Raw genomic sequence first — 12,458 nt, 5'->3', positions numbered from 1 at the left:
GTGTTTTTATAATTAGACCTAATTTTAGGGAGTGTCTAATTTATCTGCTATAACTTAATCCTAATTGTAAATAGTTCACATTTTGTGTTATCTACGCAATTTTACTATTTTTATTTTTTATTTTAAAACTTGAACATATTAATTTGATTATCAAATTTGAAATATTTTTAATTATGTGTTTATATTTTCTGTATTTTTTATTATTTTATTATATTTTTGTTATGACATAATTATAATATTACTGATTCAATCACAGTTGATTCAATAGTTACAATTAATATTTCGATTCGAATGTGAATTCGAGTTTTAAAACATTGATTAAGAGCTCATAAATTTAAATGTCGGATAATTCAGTAGGCCCCATAAAAGGTTGTTAGGCCTACCTTGGGCTGGGTTGATTGATGGGCTCAAAGAGGCCCAATTCCATGAGTGAATCATTGATCTCGATGCAAAGATTTCTTATATTAATTTATAAGGTAAAATGTTGACGATCCCCAACGGATGGGGTCATTTGCACTTTGGCCCCAATTTTGTTTTTATATATTTTTTCACCCAATTCTTTATTTTTATTGCACTTTATAGTTTTTCAAGAATAATAATAGAATATTCCATCCACGTGTGTATATGTGCCAGAGGGTGGATTTGGGTTCAGTAAACTTGTAAAAGTTAAATGCAGATAGCCTTTAACGTATGGAATCATTTGCACTTTACCTCACAACCTTTTAATAGAAACAAAATAAATAAAAAATAGGAAAAATAGAAAAAAAATCTAAAAAATGAAGAAAAAATTCAATATATAATTTGCAGATAAATAATTTCACATTTACAAGATAATATCAAATGGAATAATAATGAACTTTCTGCAATATCATGTGTGTGAAACTCCTAAATCGAACAAGAAAGCTTTAAACTTCAATTTACAAAAAAAAAATAACTTCAACACAAATACAACATAAGCAAAACGTTATAAAAAGTGAAAAAAACCCAGATGAGAAAATAAGAAAAACTCACCGACCCAACTGAAGAAATTGAACTTCAACAACCCTAATGAAAAAATCACGAAAGAGTGTAACTTCACAACAAAATCAAATACACTACAATTGTATAAAAAAGAGAAAAAATTAAACCAAAAAATAAAGGAAAAATCATGTATTTCTGTCTGCTCCTCCATCAAACATGTGTATATTTCCATCCGTACCAATATTACATTTGACTTGTAATGTGAAGTAGTTTATCTGCAAATCAAGCATTAATTTTTCTAAAAATTCTTTTTTTCTCCATTTTTCTTCTAATTTATTTTGTTTTTTTTTTATTTTGTAAAAAGGTTCGGGGAGGGCACAATACAAATGATCCCATACGTTAAGGGCTATCTGCATTTAACCTTTACAAATTTATCGAACTCAAAATCACCCGCAAGCACATGTATACACACGGACGGAATATTCAATTATTACCGGTACCACAGGACTTTTAGAAGAATTTGACTGAGTTCACATGTCTTTTTTGCTATATGGAAGGTTAATAGCGCTGCAGATTTACTAGTCACGACCACTGGTTATTTGTTTGTGTGATGGAATTTGCCTACACTTTAATGCCTAACAACTTTTATTAATGTAAATAATCCATCCATCTTTCTTTCTTTCTTTCTTTTCTCCAGGTAGTCATCGCCAATATTTTAAAAAATAAACAAAAATTAATATAATTTAATTAATTTGATTAAATATAATTAAAAAATAGAAAAGGTTAAGTTAATTAATGGTATTATAGTAAAAAACATAATTTTATTAAACTATATTTAAACTAAATAATTATTCAGATTAATTTATAAAATGTAATTTTTACAATTAATTAGCTTTAGTCATGTAGATATTTAATTTTGAAAAGTGGATTTACTATATTAATTTTTATATTGTAATTATAATTTAATTTTTCAGCTGATATATAAAACTTAAATTTTTTTATATATTTTCTTAATGTTTTGGTATTTAAATAATGGCCAGTCAACATTAATAGCTATGCGTGTCATGACACGTGGTTGTACACGTCTATAAGTTGTTGGAAATTCAACAAAATACTGCCACCACTAGGAAAAAAAAAATGACTATTGCCTACAATCGTTATAATATTTTCTTGGTCGAAAATCTATGTTTAATTCTGTTAATGGCCATTAATTCTGTTAATAGCCAGTCATTTTTTAATCACCATAGCAGATACCATAGTCAACAATCGTTGCATGCCATGATCAATGACTATTTGCTACAACTATTTATTTTTAGCCATAGTTAAATGTTGCATCTTTTGTTGTGCACGTGGGCACTTTTCTAGTTGGTTTTCAAAATCTTGTCAGAAATGGCAAGTAAAACCTTAATTCGGACTAAGTTTCTTCAATTTTGAAACTTAAAAGACTTAAGAAGAAATGGACATAGTTATCGAACTAAAATTAATATTGGGCATACTTAACGGACTAAATAATATTTTTTCCCATAATTATAAGGAATTAACAAAATTAAACTCGTTTTGATTATTCCAATAAAATGAACTCAACTATCACGAGACTGAGAGAACTCGACGTGGCTAAAAGCGTACTTGCATGAGCTTATAAATTTTTTATAGCATCTTATAAGGTATTGCAAAGTGTTCCGCAATTTGTTTATAATAAGAGTTTGTAAGATACAAAAATAAGACGCTAGTAGCTTATAAGCTCCTTTAAAAGAGTAAAGATTTCTTAACTTGTTATAAAAATTTCAACAAGTTACTTCATTTTTTTTTAAATTAATTATAAATCTATCATTAGTATTATATAACAAGATCAAAAATCTTATTTTATCCAAACACTTTAGTAATTTAATTTGAAACAAAAATTAAATATCTTACAAGCTCAAAAAAAATCTTATGATTACAAGACTGAGATCAGGGTGATTGATTATAAAATCTTATAAATTTATACACTCTGTTCACAACTCTTGCTCAACTGATGTTGGAGTCTGTGTACGCTTCTACACTCTTTCCCAAATGTTGCTCACTGATTGTTTGCCTCCCATGGATAATGTCTCAATACATTCGATTCAACACGGATAACACGGGTTGTAAGACTGTACATGCATTCTGTACTCTATTCACAACTCTTTCAAATGTTGTGTAGCAAACTGTGCTCCAAGTCCCGTCAAGTGCGCATCTGAAACTCTAATGTCCCTCAAAACAGTGTTTTAAATACACCCGAAATGATTTTGAATAAATTATAAGACCAAGAAGCTATTAAAGTATTTGAATAAAATAAAACTAAAAAGATTACTATATGCTATTAATAGCAAATTTGTAAATAATTTAGACAAGAATGAATGAACTTATTAAATATATAAAGAAAGAATAATATTTCTCGTCTCATATATGATTTTATACATTTTTAGTCATATTAGTTTAGAAATTTTAAAAAATAGTACCTTAACTTTCATTTTCAATCATTCCACCAATTTCCTTTAGAAAATGAACGAAAATTTTCACGTCTAATCTGTTTCTTTCCGATTTTCATTGTTTAATCTGTTAATAACTATATTTCAATTAATTGTCTTATTATTATTATTATTATTATTATTGATTATAAAAAATTGATTAAGAAATGTAATGATTTTTAATGCTAAGCATTCACACACACACACACAACAAATGTGGCACGTACCAATATTCGTTAGCTCAGTCAATAATAACATCATTTTTAGTTAAATGATTGTAGGTTCAATTCTTTTAGTAATAACAGTGTAGTTAATCCATGACTACATTTATGGTCCCAAACACAGCCCTAACATGTAGCGGTGATCGTATCTAAAACTACCTCTATTTTTTTATTTTTTTACTGAATTAACCGAAATTTAAAATATATATTACATCTAAAACATATTACAATATAAATATTATAGACTAATAATTATCTATATTTTTAGGATATTTAATATTTATATATATCATTTTTATTTATTATATTATATATACTTACAATGTATAATATACAAATATATTTTTCAAAAAATTTTAATATTCAATGCGATTGATATACAAACACAAAAAATTGAAATAGTATCAAATACTAAATTTGCCAAAATTCAATTACCAAATATTGAAAAAATAATTAATTCGATATTCAGTACGTAACAAATTCTCATTCAATTCGATCTTGGTTTAATAATAATGAAACTGATTATCCTTTTTGAATAACCATTCAATTACAAGAAATTCAGCAAATATATATATATTGGTAGGTTGGATTGTGTGTGAGTATTAAGAAAAAACAAAACATGATTAATTAAAATAATGAAGAAAGTCAATTTGTGGTCAGTACTTAGTCTAAGATTTTGCACTCAAATCGCACAACAGATACACACACACAGACAGTGACGATAATATATGATTCGTTTTCACAACCAATCCCAACAAATTATTAACAAAAGCAGTTCCGGATTAAACTAATCCCAACCCTGAAACCAAACAAGACGGAAACCCTTTCTTTAATCAGACTTGAGATTCAAAAAAACCAACAGCAAGCAAGAAGCATCCCTTCTTCTTCTTCTTCTTCTTCTCTTCACTGCTCCATCCATATATATATATATATATATATATGCTTCCAGCTTGAACTTTCTTGAACCATCTCTCATTTTTGTAATTTACCTTGAGATCTTCACCCTAATTAAGAATCTGCAGCTCCTTTGATTTTCACCATTTAAAGGAGTCCCTCTCTCTCTCTCTCTGCGTAATAAGTGAAGCTGGCTCCACACAGTTGATAGTACTGCTTCCTCTCTCTCTCTCTCTCTCTCTCTCTGCTCACAGATGTCAAGTGTTGATTTATAGCGTTTGAATGTATCAACTTTTTCAATAAATGTGTTCTGATTTCTGGTGTTTGTTTTTCTGAAATCTTACCAGCTTTTTCGGCCTCAGCGGTTCGGGCCCCTGCCATTTTCCTTCTTTTTGCTTCCTTCTGAATAGAAATACTGCTGGACTACTGAAAACCCTGGTTTTCACTATTTTGGGGGTTTTTTGTTTGTCTTGTTTCTGTAATTTGTGTTGATGGATTCCAGATTGGTTGTTAGATCAAGGGCATTGCCGAAGCCCTTGTTGCTGAAGGATTATTTGTTGGATGACATGAGCTCCTGTTCCTCCAACGGATTCAAGTCATTCCCCAGGAGACAATGCTGCACCAACGTCCCATTCCTCAACGAATTTGACCTAAAGAACAATCAGCGCCAGAAAAACTACTTCAACTTCAACCAAACCCCTCCGAAATCGGCGCTTTCCGCGTTTCAGAGCGTCGTCATCGCCGCCGTCAAACGTCTGCCCTTCGCCGCAGTCGCCAAGTCGCCGGAAAAGAAGAAAACGAAGAACTCGTTTCTCCCGCGGAGTTTCTCTAACAAAATCCTCAAGAAAACTAGTTTCTGGAAGAGGAAGTCGGGCAGGAAAGAGATCGCGCGGTGGAAATCGTTCGACCAGCTGCTGAAGGAGGATCCAGAGCCGTCGGATCGCTACTACAGTTCGCTTCCAACGCGGGAGAGCAAAAGTAACAGCGATTTTACTGCGTCGGAGGAGTGTAATTCGAGCGGTAACTCTTCTTCAGAGGTAAATTTAAATTTACCCGAGGCGGGAAACGATGTCGTGCAGGAACCAAAGGAGGTGGCTAGTGGCAATAGAGCAGGTGGTAACGACGACGTTCCTTCGGAGTCAACCACGAGCATCGACGGCTGCGCTAGTACCAACTCTTCTACTAACACAAAGGTTAGATTTCTAATTATTTTTCAGTGAAATATTTTACTGTGGACAGTAAATTTTTATGCTTCTCTATTTGAATTTAACAAAATAATAATGAAAGTATAGAATAAATATGTAATTTGAATTATAAAATAATATTACATATATAATATATATATTAAGATTTCAAATTTTAATTTATCAAAAAAAAATATTTAACAAATTTCATTTTTATATGAAACAATTAATAATGTCCTCCAGTACAATCAGATTTAAAGGCTGATAAATACGTCAATAAGTTCAAAAATAAATTAAAATCTAACAAATAATAGTAAATGCATAAAAAATATAAAATTTAATATACAGGTGAAAGATTTTTATTTGGATTGATAAATTTGCATTTGAGCTAAAATTTTTAGAAAATACTCCGTATGGAAAAATTTGAAATCCTCAATGTTTAACAAAATATTAGCCCAATAAAGAAAAATTTCAACTCAAATTGAATTTGACAGGATATGAATTAATCATATGATAAGTTCAACACATTTGAGGTGTCATTAATCTATGATTTAGCGAAAGTAATCAATCATATGACAAATATATCATACTTATTTTGTAACTGGTTTAGTTTGAGTAATTTATTTTTAAAAATTTAAAATTCATAAATTCAAATATAAATCCGATTAAACAGAAAATCTTGGAGACTCGATCTCACCATTAAGGTAAAACGAATAATTGATTTTTACCGATCATAAAAGGTAAAAAGATTATAGAAATTTTGGCGGTCATAAGGGATTAAATATTTACCTATTATTTGAATTTCACAAAGAGATTAAGGGAATTTTTTGGGGATGGGCGAATGATTAAAAAATGTTAGTTCAAAATTTTGAAAAACAGTAAAAAAACAAAATTGGTAAGGGGATTTTGAATTAGGAATTTCGATATTGGTGAAAATTCACAGCGGTAAAGATGGAGCAAAAGTAGCTGCAGATACACGTGCGGGTTTTTGTATCGGGAAAAGATAGAATACGCTCGATTCCATGATAATAAACTACACTGTGGTGTTCTCACGGCGAGGATCCCGCTACGTGTTGTCTATACGCGGAATCCACCGTGAGGAAACTCGCTTACGAATTTCCGTAAATATATACAGATAATTATATTACCCTCTTATGTTGTTTGGTGTACTTAGATCTTCAGTAATTTCAAAAATTATATAATACGTTTGATATTGATTTTGTCTGACACATAAATTTTCATGTTTATGTCTAACATTTTAATAATTTTAATAAATAAATCAATTAGGAGTAGATATAGATTTTTATTTAATTATTTTTTATAATATTAATCAATTTGATGAATTTTAAGTAATTTAGGAATTTATTCGTTAGATAAAATAAATATTAACAGTACTAGATATAATCTCTTAAATTATAGTAAATTTAACATATAATTATACCAAATTTTATGAATGTACAGTATAAATGTGCAAGTGTATATATATATATATATATATATATTTAAAATAAAAAAGAGCCTAAATGTAGTTTTTGACGTCTCATTTCATTTTAAAAAATCTTAATCTAATAGTTGACTTTGAAATTTTATAAATAAAAATAAAATTATAAGTTTAAATGAAATAGTATATATGATAATATTCATCTTATTTTATATGAATTTATTATAATTAAATATTTTATTATTATTTATAATCTAAACGAATATTGCACTTATTAAGAAGAAACTTGCTTCGTTCTGTAATTACCTAACAATTTAAGTAATATATTCGGCATATGGGTAGTTAGGATCATAATTTAATACGTAACCAAATGGTAATTAGTGATGCAAATAATTGGAATTGAGTTCAACAAATCACAATTCAAGTTTATTTGAATTAATTTTGAGTTTGAAAATTATATTTGAATTATTGACCTCGTCAAGTTACAACGAGGTTTAGTTGAAATAAATATAAGTCAAGTTCAAATAATTTAATATTTTTATTATATTTTATTATTATTCTTGCACTAATCAAATATCGAGTAGTTTGATTTATTTTTGTTGGTAATGGTGAGTTAGCATACCTTTTTTTGAGGTAAGAGCGATGAATCATTATTAATTGAAAAAAATCGATTACAAATACAACCATTCCTGTTGACAATAATATTTAACAAAGACTATTATATTAATCATATTACGCTCAATAACACCTACTATTACAGCAGACAATAACTCATACAATGCAGCAGGCAACATTCCACGCACCTAATAAAATTTGAACCCATAATCTCTAAGATTATGGGGCCTCAACTTCGCCAACTGAACTAGGCATAAGGGGATGTAAGTTAGCATACTTTGATTGAGGAAAATTAGGTTTATGCCTTAACATTAATGTAACCATTAATATGGCTGGTTAAGGTTTGGTCACATTTGGTACATACATTATTATTATTATTCCCTCTGGATGCTGCTAATTGGTGGCCATTTGCTTATCATACACCCTACTAACAATAGTTAATTAAGAGTTTGCTTAGGAAATTAAATTATATGAGATTTGGAATGATAGTAGTATTAAGATTCGTTTTGGTCAAATCTAAAAAAATTATATAGCAAATGCAATATATTTATTATGTGATTGATATATAATTTAAAAAAAATAATCAATTATAATTATTTTATAATTGATTCGATTGAACTAAACTTGATTCAAAAAAAAAAAAAATCTAATATTAAAACAGCTAGACATATGTCATCAACTTTTGTCAAGTAGTGCAGTTGACTTTTTGACTCTTTTGATACCTTGGGATTTACTACTTCTCATGAAAATAGTCTTAAACTCTCTCTCTCTCTCTGTATTTTATTTACTACTTCTCATGAAAATCGTGAATTTTGACCTCATACTTTATTAAGCTGATCAAATAGTGAGCAGTTTCCTTCATATTATAAATTTAAACAATTCTAAAATATTAGCAATACATTATATTAAGAAATTAATTAAGATATTACTTGTATGAGAAGTAAGGATAAATTAAATGAGTTCTTCTATAATTTGTTATAATTATAAAAAAGATTTATTGGTTTGAAAATTACAAATACTCTTTTGAATTAACGGCCGTCTAATAAATACTCTTCTAAATGGGGTATTTATTGAAGAGCCGTTAATTATAAAGAATATTTATAATTTTTTAAATAATGAATAAATATTTATTGTTATAATAAATTTTAAGAGAGTTGGTTGTAATTAGTTTTAAAATTAATATATAAACAAAAGGAAAACTTACCAATCCAAACTACGTATCAAAATTAGGACATGTGGGGCTAAAAGTAGAAATAGGTCCAAATATTAATGAAGAATGGTGGGATAAGGTTGAATTTGGCATTAAAGGAACATTTGGCAAAAAGGGAGGCCCCTGCCATCCTCTGCATCTGAATTCCTGCCTCACTCAGATGGTCCTCCCAAACCCATTCAATTCTTGATCATGAGCTTTCCATTTATGAGACTTTATTGAACAAACTTTCAGGGGCTCCACCCCAACTCCCTCTTTGTTTGTTCTTGAACTTTTGGATCATGTGCTCCACCTACATGGGAGTTGGATCTACATCTCATTTAGGGGATATTTTAATTCAAATTGAGTGGGTGGAAATTTGAATAAATTATATGAAAATTGCAATACATTTACTATGTGATTAGTCTAAAATTTAAGCGAGTTACCAATAACATGATAAATGTAATACACTTGTTTTGATTGGTATAATTCCAGCAAATTTAATTTGGATAAAAATTATCATGTGTCAACCGTACTACATGCCAATTCAACTCAAATTTTAGCTTGATTACATGAACTATATGGTGGTTTTTTTGTGTCAAATAAATGATTTGTTGACTGTTTTTTGTTTCTCCGGTGTTGTATGAGTTTATTGTGATTCTATGCTTCTGTTACTTGAGTGTAAATGTTTGATGAATGAATGGATAGCAGAAGCAATGGTCAAGTGAGGAGAAGGAACAGTTCAGTCCGGTGTCGGTGCTGGATTGTCCGTTTGATGATGAGGATGAGGTCTCCTCTCCTTTCCAGCAAAGACTCGCTCGTATGGAAGGTGAGATTTTCCACACCATTTTAGTTTAGTCATGCAATGTTTTCCCAAAGTCGATGTTCAATATGGATAACGATCAGAATCATATCACGTCAGTATAATACAATTCCCACTGGTGGAACGACATGATTCTCATTGTTTGACAAGAAAAGACTCTGTATTTGCTGACCAAGTCATATTTCCATGTCTTGAAAAGAGATCTTGTTAATTTCTCTTGAAATTTCCATCTCGTTAGGTTGATAACAAGTAACCATTCTTCTAAAGTTTATCACTCCCAATGAACTATATATATCAGGTCTCTCTTTTAACACATTTGACAGTACGATACTATGAACAAAACATAGGTCTTATACTGTTTTTCATTAATGCAGTGATCACTGATTAATGGAAAACACTGTATTTCATGAACAGGAACCAAGAAAAAACTCATGAAGAAGATTCAAAGGTTCGAGTGCCTTGCCAAGATTGAGCCAACGAACCTAGCCAAAAGATTTGCACCTCACCAAGACTCCGATAATGAATCCTCTGGATCCCCTGTACCACACTCCTCCGCTCCCATGAACAACAAATTCGCATCTGACATAGAAGAAGAACAATACGAGGACTTAGAGAATGGAGCAGAGCGAAAGGCATTGGAATTGCTTCACCAAATGCAAGCCACCCTACAATCTTACACCCTCAAACTAAAGACAAACAGGTTGCTACTGGACTTCTTCAAAGAAAGAACTGACAATCAAAATTCCGATAAGCGTTCCTCAGTCCATAAAGAGCTTTTGCAAGAAGCAGAAGACTGGATTAATGGTCGAGAGCCCCGGGGGCTGTTTGTGGCATGGGAGGTGGAGAAGAATAGACAAGTTTATCTTAGAGACATGGAGAAAGGAGGGAAATGGAAAGCATTAGATCAAGAAAACCAGGAGGTGGTGTTTGAGTTGGAATCCGAGGTTTTTGCTGCCCTGTTGCATGAGCTGTTGCTTGATATCCCACCTCTCGCCTAAGTACAGACGACTTTAGTCCACAAAAAAAAAAAAGCCTCGCTCTAAATTGAAAACTTGAGTGACTTGGATTGGAAATTGATGTGTTAATATGGGATAACTTGAGATTGATTAAGTCACTTTGTAACTGGGTGAAGATGGTTCGAAACTTCGAATGATGGAAAATTCCATCTAAATTGGGTTTCGCCAAACCACACAGATTATATAGCAAGTATGAAATACTTTTCATGTGATTGGTCATTTTTTTGAACTGTACACCAATCACATGATAAGTATCTTAAACTTGTCATATAATTAGATCAGGTTTAACCAAAATCGATCTGAATTAGAATTTTCCATGAACCACTATATGCATTCTTGCTTTCTGGTAGGAGGAGTGGTGGGGTTTTGAGAATTTTGTAGGAGAGTTAGGTAGTTGCTTTCTCGCTTTATTGCTGTGAAGCTATTTGGCACTGTAAACTTGGTTTCAACCCCCAGTTGACAAGCTTACTGGTAGCAGGAAGTAGTTGATTATGTTGGATCAAATGAGCTAGCCAATATTTGGGTAAAGGTCCTTTTGGACTCAATTAAATCTGATTATTTGACTTTTTTATTCTTATTCAGGTCCAAAACTTAAATAAGGTGGTTTTGCCTAATTCTTTTTAAAATATCTTAAAATTTCTACATTTTATATGATGTTTTAGAAATTTATAAAATGTTGGATTTTATTTTAAAAATAAACTTTACTGTTTGGATAGAATAAGATGTTAAAATTTATAAAATATTTTTACATCTTATAAAATGTTAAGATGTTTGGCATTATAAGGTCTTTATCGGTAAAATGATCAAAAAGGACATGATACTATTAAAATCAAATAAATTATTATTTCTTGACATATTTTGCATTTAAAAATATTTTCATAAATAAAATTTTAATAGATAATTTTAAAAAGAATAAAAAAAATATTGAATTATTACTTAAATTTTTGCTAGTCGAATATTAACATAGATATATAATTGATATTTTTTTTATCAATGACTATTTTTAATCATATAATTTATAATAGGGATAATTACACTCTCCTATGCTGAGATTTGGTGTAATTATATGTAGACTCCATGTGGTTTGGAAAATTACATCTAATACCCCTGAGGTTTGCTTCTATATAACAAATAAGTCCATCTGTTGGTCAAAATTAACTGAATTTACTGATATTAACAACAAAAAAAACTAAAAAAAAATTGATATTTATCTTTGATTGACTTATTAATGACTTATTGTAGGTCAAATAATTTTTTTCGGACTAAACTATCCTTATAATGGTAAAAATATACCTCCTCACATGCATTAACGCGTGAAAATATATAAGGAAAATTTGGTCATGAAAAGATTTATTTGACCTGCAATAAATCTACTATAAGTCACCCAATGGTAATTTATTTTTATTCTTTTGTTAATATCGGCTAATTCTGTGAATTTTGATTTAACTAACAGACTTGTTTGTTAGACAAAAGTAAATCTCAGGAGTGCTAAATACGAATTCTCAGAGCACGGGGAGTCTATGTATTATTACACCAAATTTGAAGGGAGAGGAGTGTAATTATCCCTTTATAATATCTTGAATTTATATATTTCTAATATATATAATAGTAAAACTATATATAAAT

At 29.9% G+C, this 12,458-nt stretch overlaps 1 protein-coding gene across 3 annotated transcripts; it reads left to right on the top strand.

The window, feature by feature from the left end:
- The first annotated feature begins 4,382 nt into the window (after positions 1 to 4,382).
- LOC105164242 (uncharacterized) lies at positions 4,383 to 11,409 on the top strand. 3 transcript variants are annotated; one of them, XM_088881026.1, is made up of 4 exons: positions 4,383 to 4,774; positions 4,912 to 5,757; positions 9,702 to 9,822; positions 10,231 to 11,409. In XM_088881026.1, exons 2-4 carry the CDS (start codon positions 5,056 to 5,058, stop codon positions 10,812 to 10,814), a joined length of 1,407 nt encoding a protein of 468 aa, XP_088737152.1. In that variant the 5' UTR covers positions 4,383 to 4,774; positions 4,912 to 5,055; the 3' UTR covers positions 10,815 to 11,409. The 3 variants fall into 3 exon arrangements, with proteins under 3 accessions (XP_088737152.1, XP_088737151.1, XP_020550199.2); XM_088881025.1 differs by having other exon boundaries at positions 4,383 to 5,757; XM_020694540.2 differs by having other exon boundaries at positions 4,387 to 5,757; positions 9,705 to 9,822.
- Positions 11,410 to 12,458: the final 1,049 nt, after the last annotated feature.

The sequence above is a fragment of the Sesamum indicum genome, linkage group LG6, assembly GCF_026168435.1.
Source record: "Sesamum indicum cultivar Baizhima isolate 11 linkage group LG6, ASM2616843v1, whole genome shotgun sequence".
NCBI lineage: Eukaryota > Viridiplantae > Streptophyta > Magnoliopsida > Lamiales > Pedaliaceae > Sesamum > Sesamum indicum.
The sequence above is the reverse complement of the archived record's forward strand: the minus strand, read 5'-3'. Positions and strand labels throughout refer to the sequence as shown.

Coding starts and splice junctions, on each gene's coding strand:
- LOC105164242 (XM_088881026.1), top strand. CDS start 5,056: ATGGATTCCAGATTGGTTGTTAGATCAAGGGCATTGCCGAAGCCCTTG. Junction 5,758..9,701: donor ACTCTTCTACTAACACAAAG/GTTAGATTTCTA, acceptor ATGAATGGATAG/CAGAAGCAATGGTCAAGTGA. Junction 9,823..10,230: donor AAGACTCGCTCGTATGGAAG/GTGAGATTTTCC, acceptor TTTCATGAACAG/GAACCAAGAAAAAACTCATG.